Source organism: Protomyctophum parallelum, assembly GCF_964188405.1.
Source record: "Protomyctophum parallelum genome assembly, chromosome: 10".
Classification (NCBI taxonomy): Eukaryota; Metazoa; Chordata; class Actinopteri; order Myctophiformes; family Myctophidae; genus Protomyctophum; species Protomyctophum parallelum.
Window position 1 is genome coordinate 10,440,812 of NC_139704.1, and position 9,366 is coordinate 10,450,177.

Genomic DNA, 9,366 nt, shown 5'->3' on the forward strand with positions numbered 1-9,366 from the left:
TCAACAACATTTCTGGGGCTCGCTGGTCTTCTCCCAGCCTGGCCTGATCCTGGCGTTCACCTGGAATTTCACTGGCTGCAGAACCACCCCAAATTTCCCCTCCAGACTGGGCAGCGACTGGCCCGTGGGCACAGTGAAGGTGAAGCGCTGTAACATCCAGGAGAGGAACAGGAAAAGCTCCATCTTGGCCAAGGCCTCCCCCAAACACACCCTGACCCCCGCACCAAACGGCACATAGCTGGGTGAGGGGATAACCAGGCCAGTACCGTCCTCATCCAAAAAACGACCTTACGGAAAGAAAGGATCAGGCTGTTATAACAGTCTGTGTATCTATTTGTATGTCAATCTTGTCTATTGTATTAACACCAGGAGAAAATATTCTGTATGTTAATTTAACTCTATGTTAACTCTAACTGTATGTAAATATTTACCTGTAATGACCCTTACAGAACATTCTTTTGCCACTTTAACTCTGGCGTACCAATTTTCATTATAGAGAAGGTGACTTCCTCTCAAAAAGTTTAAAATGAGCTCAAACCATGCTGATCAAATCATCATGGTTATTATTATATTATTATTCTCACCAGGGTCAAAGAGCTCTGGGTTCTTCCACTCCTTCTCATCGTGGTGCAGTGACCACAGGTTGACGATGACCCGAGCTCCTTTCCTCACTGTGTACTCCCCAATGCTAGACAGAGTCAGATGAGATCATATTAAATCAGTGGTTCTCAACCAGTGGTCCTTAAATGATGGAGAGTTGGTAACCAAATGGACCCTTACATATATTTAACTCAAAAGTAAAATTATTGTTACAGTATCTGCATTACTTAATTTACAAGAAGTCTACACAATTAGAGAATGTAGAAGAATTGTTATTTAGATCTTTTGCCTGTTATCTCTCCTATAGTCTCGGTACCAGGCTTTCATTTTTGTTGGTGCAAAAATTTAAAGCCTGGAGGAACGCATTGGCCGCTCTGGTCTAAAATTGGGAGTCAACCCTTCCGGGTGGGCGTCGCTCCAAATGATGTGACGTAGCGCTGCACTAGGGGGGAGAGGAGGGGCCAGGGGTGACGGACAGATCGATGAGATCCAATCAGGGCGTGCGCAAATCTCAGCCGCGACCCGCCCCTCTAGACCAGAAACCTAACACGTTAGCTCAGGCTATCTCTCCTATGGTACCACATCAATACAGCATGAAATTGTGGACAAAATCTTAACAAAAATGATGAGTTTGTTTTGTGTCTGAGAGGCTAAATCTCATCAAATTGTTGTCCATGGCTCAAATGCCGAATAAATAATGGACCTTGAAATGAAAAGGGTTGAAAACCACTATATTAAATGGTTACCGGTATATCAAATAACGATCTGAGTTTGCATGTTCTTCCCGTGATCCCTAGGGTAGGTAGTGGTACCCTAACCAAAAACAAAACATGCAGTAATCCTGGTCTCTAAACTGCCTCCCCCTGACCAGCCTGGGCACCTGATGGAGGGGAAAGGAACTGGTTGGAATAACGTGTTCCTTCCATGTGCCCCCCTGTCAGGTGAAAAGAAGCGGCTTGGACTCCTTATGCATAGAACGAAGCATGAGGTCAGTCCGTTGCTCTCCCCAGGTTGGCAGATGTGTAGAAGTGTAGCGCCCAGAATTACATTAGATAAAAAACAATGGGTTGCAAAATTGTGGGATAAAACTTAACTAAAAATATATAACTGTCTGATTATCTTTGAGAGGAAGTGTGATAACATTTAGCAGATTTGAAAATGAATGTCTATGTTGTATTCTAAGCTTTAGCCTAAATCCGTCCAGATCAATTTTCTGTATGAGGTATTTAGTCTGGAAAAACAAAGAGAAGAGTTTTTGATCTGCATGAGTTTGATTTATCAACGAGTTCTGCTACCTGGTGTCACCAGATTCTCTGCCGTTTCTATTCACTATTGAGTGCGCAAATCCTGTTTAGAGCAGTGGTCCTCAACCTGTGGGTCGGGACCCCCAGGGGGATCTACAATCGTGTGTGTGTGTGTGTGTGTGTGTGTGTGTGTGTGTGTGTGTGTGTGTGTGTGTGTGTGTGTGTGTGTGTGTGTGTGTCCAGCAGTACCTGGTGTCTGCGAGGGCTACATGGGGGATAAGAAGTGGTGCCACAGGGCGGATGCGTAACACCTCCCTGATGGTAGCCTGCAGGTAGGGTAGACTGCCCCTATCACTGAGCTGGGGGGTCCTGTCTGCTCCCACTTTAAGGTCCAACTCCTCCTGGATACGGCTCTGCACCTGAGAACACACACAAGTGAAGTCAAATGGTGTCTTCCTCTGTGAATAATGCTTGTTATGTTAATTCATATCTATATAATAAAAGGACCTTGAAAAGAAAGAATACAGCAGTGTTTCTGAACCTGTGGGCTGGGGACCACTGGTGGGCCATGAGGGTATTGCAAGTGGGCCCCCAAATAATTGCCAAAACACTACTCATCACTTTTAATGATACTATAACATAAAACTATATGTGTGCATGCGTGCATGCATGTGATAAAGCCCATTGGTATACTGATGGTGAACCTTTTACAGTGTTAATTGTCCATGTCTCGTTCATACCTGTGGATGGTGGAGGAGGTAGGCGATGGCCCATTTGAGCACAGTGGTGGTCGTCTCCACCCCAGCTCCAAAGATGTCTCCCACTGTCATCAGGAGGTGGTCATCGCTGAGGCCCACCGTCTCTGCACTGAACTGGGCTGTGTTGGGGTTCTGGTTCTCTGCGCTGTGTTTGGCTCCCAGCAGAACATCCAGCAGGTCCCGCTGCACATGGTCACTGTAGTCTGCCTACATGCACACCAGTGGTGGACTTGAGTAGGCTACTGTACTTAAGTACATTTTTGGATTATTTGTTTTCATTGCAAGCACATGACTTTCCCTCAGGCCACATTTCAAATTGAAATATTGTACTTTTGAAACTACATTACTAGGGACTCTTGGGACTCAATACCAAAATGTATATTATTATTTAACCACTTCAGCCCCATTTCAAATCCTAATACTATCATAGGGACGTCCGGTGGGCTGGCTGGCCGGCGGACCTATGACAAATGCATAGATGAATTTGTAACACAATCAATGGCTAATTTAATAATTGGAACATGCAACAGACCACCTTAGAAGTTAGATACAACTATATTGTCAATGTATACTCATAGAAGTTTGTGAGTAATTTAATGTTACAGGTGCCGATACAAATTATTGTGTAATAATGTTGTCCATGACCAGGCCTTGAATGTGGTATTTAGAGGATATACACTATAGCAAATCAAAAACAAGAGCTCTTTCATTGTTCAAGGTCTCTTCTTAGTTACTGAGAGAAACTATTGTTTAAGGCACGTGAAACTGATTTAATTTATCCAAAAGTCTAAAGAGTAAAGTTGTCAGTGAAAACAGAACATTCAAAGAAGAATGGAAAGAGTAGTTCGTGCCAGTAGCATAATGCTTGTCTCAAGTTTAAACCATATGCATGTCAAGTACAAATGGCTATAGTGAAACTGCAGTTTTGATTGATTGATTGATTGATTGATTGGTTGATTGATTGATTGATACAATGATGATAATGGATGGAACACAAAAATATCTGATGGTTTATTTCCATTGTCGTCCTATATTATACAATTCAAGACAGTTAAAGACATATAACATACAATAAATCATCAACACTAGGAGCAATAAGAGTATATTATGTACAGAAAACACTGGGGGAGGGGGGGGGGGGGGTATTTCTGGTGTCAAGCTTAGAAGACTTAGTTGTCTAGGACCAGTTTCAAATTGAAGACAGGTGCTCTTATTATCGCTGGCAGGCCAGTTCTTCTGGCCTACCACCACTTCGCCTGTTGCCTACTATTGTCTTAAAGAATCCTACCTTGTGTTCATCATATTTCTTCTGAAGCAGACAGTCTCTGGTTGACACACACTGCTTCAAGAGGCGCAGACCCGCATTGGGAAAAACCTGAGAGTGAGAGATATATGGGTACATTATTAGTTTGGTAAACAGGCGAATAGGCAGGATGTTGACTTGTCTGTTTTTTCTGCATGACAAAACTTGTGATTTTACCTACCTGTAACCAGGGGAAGATGTCCACCAGGCTGTCCTTGGCCACCGTATCAATGATACCCTGGCTATAGAGCAGCATGGACTCAAACTCAGGATCTCCACGGCGATAGGAGGAGTTGAAGCACAGGGCGCAGATGACATTGGTGACGGCCCGGGTGAGCTCTGGGGACATGTCCAACGCCTGGTCACAACACGCCACCTCAGACAGGGTGTCACACAGAGACTGGGCCTCATGGCAGACTGGGGAGGGGTAAATGTGTACTTTAATTAAATTAAATACTACTACTTCTATTAGATAAAGATAAATAGGCCTTTATTGATCCCACAAGGGAAATGTTGTCGCCAACAAAGTAGTCACACAGGACACAAAGAACAGATGATGAAGCGAGGTGCAGGAACACCAGTAAAAGTGTCACATTGTCATTTTGTCCTTTGTCCACGGGGATAAGAGTCGCAAGAACCAGTTAGAAGAAAATACGGTAGGAAGCTAAACTTAACCGTTTTTGTGTCATCTATCTAGCCATTTTAATCTAATGCACTTAAGCTATATTTCATGGCCAGTATTGGCGCTGCCTGCTTGCTCAAGGGATAAATTGAATCTTGATTATCTTTGATCACGTAAAAATCTTTGTCAGATCCTGTGTTTAGGTGAGACATGACCTTTGACAAGATCTAAATCTTTCAATAGAAGAGCTGGGTGACAAAATACAACCACCCCAATTGTATAAGTTATATTGTATATTAACATTATACATGTTGGACAAGTTACATAGTGCTACTTTACAGAAACAAACATCAGAATTTACTAGGCCTACTCACTGATCTTCTCAATGGATGCTGAGCCTTCGCCATACATGCACAGGGCTTTGTGGACCATTTTGCGGTGGAATCTCCAAACAGGGCTGTAATCTCCAAAGGCGATGTCTTTTCCATCTCTGGTGAGCAGATCTGTGGTTACCTGGATTAAACCCTCGCAGATTAGTGATACATCCCAATTATTGTAATCCATTTCTTGTTGATTAAAATAATATATATTGCCAGGCTATGCATTGCTGATGCACCTATGGTTAAAATGGCCTATTTCTATTCTATTCTATTCTAATAATAAGGCTAATCAAATCACCACCCACAGTTCTGGGTCTTCCTGCAAAGATCTTTCCTTTCTTCAGCAGCACTTCTTTGGCGTGTAAGTAGTGGTTGATAATGATGACATTGTGTGATCCCATCATGAGGGAATAAGTGTGTCCGTATTTCTGCTGCAGGTCTTGGAAAAGCATGTGTGGCTGACGGTCGCTATGCAGACTCAGCAGACTACCTATAATGGGGAGCGCAGGCAGGTGAGGAGGGTCCCCGGGGCTCCCCAGAGATGCCATCCATGCCTGCAGAACCAGAAACGAAGCCAACAGGACTGCCAAGATCATGAGAGCACACAAACACCAATCCATGTCTTATGAGAGAAGTCTGGCGTGCAAAGGAGGATCAGGTCAAGCAGCAACACAGACAGATGCAGACTGCATAACTGTCGAGCAGCAGGCGAGTTTTATGCGCCTCCTTCAGTGCCATCTCCTTGACCCCTCATCCCCTTAACAACATAGATCTTGCTGTGGTATCTATCTGTCTGTGGGAGTTGGCAATAAAACAAAGTCACATTTCATGTGCCTATGCTGAAGACTGAAGAGAGAGGGAAAGGGGAGAAGGAGGGAGATACTTGTAATTAGAAAACACATAGTTGAAATGGTGGTTATTATTCACCTTTCCGCTTTCTTGCATTACAATGATTTTGCTTTTTGTTAATTGAATACTTTATCAGTTTGCAACTAGTGCAATTTTCAATTTTAAATGATTGTTAAAAGGATACCACAAAAAGCCCAGGGTATTGTTTCCATTGTGGTCCTCCTGTGTATTCAATTAATTTAGACATTTATAGACAACACAACATATTTACAATTACAACAACAAATAGTTTGTGACTATAGTAGCAATACACATACAGTGTGTGTGTGTGTGTGTGTGTGTGTGTGTGTGTGTGTGTGTGTGTGTGTGTGTGTGTGTGTGTGTGTGTGTATGTCTATCATACATGATAGATAGATGAATAGCTGGGTTTTAAACTATAGCGCAGTTACCGCAGTAGCTAAACATCCATCAGTACCAATGTGATTACTGATTTCACTACGAGAACGAGAAACTGCTTTATTATGTCCCGGCAGACGTGCCGTAGCTAAACACAACAAACAGCAAAGATGGCGTCCACAGAGTCCCAGCCGAGGTTCGGCCAATCTGTTAAAGGCTTATTATCTGATAAAGTTGGCTCTTGCAGCGGGGACGTTATTGCGTTGACCCGCCAGGTGCTGAAGGGGTCCCGGAGTCAGGAGGTTAGACGGTGTTAAAATAATAAATCACATTTGGGATGCGGCTAATACAGTACTACCGGGTCTGATCTACTCTGAAAATAATTATCTTTTACGATCACAATCACATCACTTGACATGCAAATAATAATGTCAATCGCATTATTATTTAGCATTTCAAGTAACACCAGTGCACTGATAGGAATTAGACGAATGCTGACACAATAACATTGCAAGCTACCGTAGCTCTCAGTTAGCCTCTTTATCCAGCTAATGTATTTTTTTGTTTCCCCCCTCAGCTACTTGGCCAAGCAGCAAGAAATATGGTTATTCAGGAGGATGCAATTCTACACTCTGAAGATGTAAGTATGACAATCTATGAGTCTAGCTATAGCTAATGAGTATGAATGGGACGGCTTTACGTTGTACGTAGCCACGCTATTTGCAGTACGCCTTTCGAGCCACAAGATGTCAGATGTTGATCATTGCCCTGTTATTTCCTTGCAGAGTCTGAGAAAAATGTCCATCATCACCACACATTTACAATATCAGTAAGTATTGATTCAGTGTTCGTTTTCATATTAATTTACCCAGCTGAAATATAAGGACCCTTTGATTTTGCAAATGAATGATTATGTAAATGAAATAACTGAAATGATAATCATGTCTCTCTTATCACCCAGACAAGAGGCCATTCAGAAAAAGTAAGTCTAAACATTATAGTTCTGTTTATGTCTAGGGGATGGGGACAGTAGGTTTGGGGTAGGAAAGCCATAACATACTGTATGACAGCATTTCCATGCTGATTGTCTTGTATTATTGTTTTTTCCTTCTATTTTTCATCCTGCAGCGTGGAGCACTCAAAAAACCTTCAGGAACAGCTGAAACATTTGCTGAAATGACAGTTTTGGTATACATTGTTTTTTTTGTTTTGTTTTTAGCAGAAGACACGAGGGGTGCTTTGGTTACATTTGTACACAGAGTTAAATTAACACACGATTCTACAGTATGTTTGACTGGATAGTGGACTACCTGTCACCTCTGTGCTGAAAGTGACACAGCTGCACCGTGCCTAAATGCGTGTCCAAACTTACTGGAACTGACAATTCATATGTGCTGTAAAACAATGAACTTTGACAGTCTGTTAAGTGTTCATGCAGTATGGTGCATGGTAAGCTGCAGGCATCAGCGTATGTCTGAAGGACAAGCAGCTGGCCACCCTAGAGTGCCCCTGAACTCCTCTAAAGGTTGCCTGAGCTCAGGCTGCAGACGACACACATACTTTCAAACGTTGCACAGTAATGCAATGCAGTTGTCCTGGCTTTGCTATATTTTGCCTTTAGTTTTCTTTAATCGTTTTCTATTTTGCATCATTTTAATTTAAGTTTTTCTTTATAGCATTTTATCACCATACAATTAAACAAAGCACAGATGGATTGTGTCTTATGTACTGCATAAGGGACATGTTTTAGGTTATTCAGTGTACAGATGTCTCCTGGCTGCTGAATGCTAGCCTGGTAAACCCTCCCAGTCGTGGAATTTAATACAATTTTAAATGTGATTGGGGTGGTTTACCATAGCTGAATACTATTTCATGCCGACTGTGCAAGGTCCCACTTGTGTGGTATAATGCGAGACCCACATTGGCTGCAGGTTGGTGGGTTAGCAGCCAATATTTGGAACCTTGAGCCAAAATAATGACACCATATCAGGTCCTCAAAGGACAGATGGCCATGGTCTGGGTTCTGAATGCGTAGAGCTCTGCTCTCGCCTGCCTTGCCCCCCACGCAACTCATTTGAAACTACAAAGGCAGTACAAGGCCCTATGCTTTGGTGTGACAAATCTTTATCCTTGAACAACTGATAAGTCTTTAACCTCTCCAGTGTGTGACGCAAGTTCACTTGTACAATTGTTTAAAAGATATGCAACTGCAAAACATTCTGAAACTCAAAAGAAATAATTTGTGAGTGTGGAAGCACACGTTAGACCTAAAAGCTGGTTTTACTTAATTGAACAACCATGGCACTTGACTGTCAAGTATAAATTCAATTGGATGCAAGAATGGTGCTGTGTGGGCTAGTGTCAAACCACAAACCTGGAATCATCACTCTCAAAAACTTTAGTTCACTTACAATGTTCAGCACCCTCTGCTGGTTTAATGTTGTGTCTCATCTGACAATGAGGGGACTTAATACCAGTAAATGTTTCATAGTTTTTATTTAAAATTTGAAAATGCCAAGTTACAATAATGCAATAGGGATGCTCTAACTGATAAGCCTGGAGTATTAACAGGTTCATTATATATATGACCCCCAGTGGTCTTACTACACAGTAATATCTTGAGTTAATTTAACCTTTTTAATTTAACATGTGTGTGTGTCGTGTTAGGTCCTTTACTGAAATGCACAGCTAAAAGATGTCTGCGTGTACTGCTTATGTATAGTAATTAAAAGCATAGACCACCTACTGTAATGCAAACAATTCTGTACAATTTTGTTAAAATGTCAATATTGGCTCAAAGCATCCCAAGTGGAGCATCCCTGGAGGAAGACAAATGCAACTACAGAACATGCACGGGGGGAAAAATACTTTACTTGGGGAAATAAATCAAAGGATTTGCTGCCATGTTCCACCCAGACATGATCTACATCTGTACTGAAAACCCAACCGCTGATAAACATTTCTTCTGCATCAAAATACAAAAATAGCCAAAATATTTATGTTTGGGATAACATGTGTATTGTGTATATGTATAGACAAAAAAAATTATATTTTGAAACAATCTCTGTAAAATATATTATCTTTCAGTGTGGGTTACTGCATTCTTTGGGGAGAATCTAAAAGTGCCACATTGCAACATGGATGTAACGGTACAAAAGTTCTCCCTTACTGACGTAACAGCATTTTGCAACACTTCTTGCAACATTCATAAATG

The 9,366-nt window shown here is 41.9% G+C and overlaps 2 protein-coding genes across 2 annotated transcripts; one reads left to right on the plus strand and one right to left on the minus strand.

Moving 5' to 3' along the window:
- cyp17a1 (cytochrome P450, family 17, subfamily A, polypeptide 1) lies at positions 1-5,455 on the minus strand (the record flags this gene model as incomplete). The annotated part of the gene is made up of 8 exons (XM_083774876.1): positions 1-287; positions 585-688; positions 2,094-2,263; positions 2,585-2,809; positions 3,891-3,977; positions 4,087-4,322; positions 4,902-5,040; positions 5,213-5,455. The coding sequence occupies 8 exons, from the start codon at positions 5,453-5,455 to the stop codon at positions 1-3; spliced, it is 1,491 nt and encodes a 496-aa protein (XP_083631002.1).
- An 861-nt stretch (positions 5,456-6,316) lies between these two features.
- Positions 6,317-9,243, plus strand: borcs7 (BLOC-1 related complex subunit 7). Its single transcript, XM_083775528.1, has 5 exons — positions 6,317-6,454; positions 6,730-6,792; positions 6,938-6,981; positions 7,114-7,134; positions 7,281-9,243. Exons 1-5 carry the CDS (start codon positions 6,323-6,325, stop codon positions 7,330-7,332), a joined length of 312 nt encoding a protein of 103 aa, XP_083631654.1. The 5' UTR covers positions 6,317-6,322; the 3' UTR covers positions 7,333-9,243.
- The last annotated feature ends 123 nt before the right edge of the window (positions 9,244-9,366 follow it).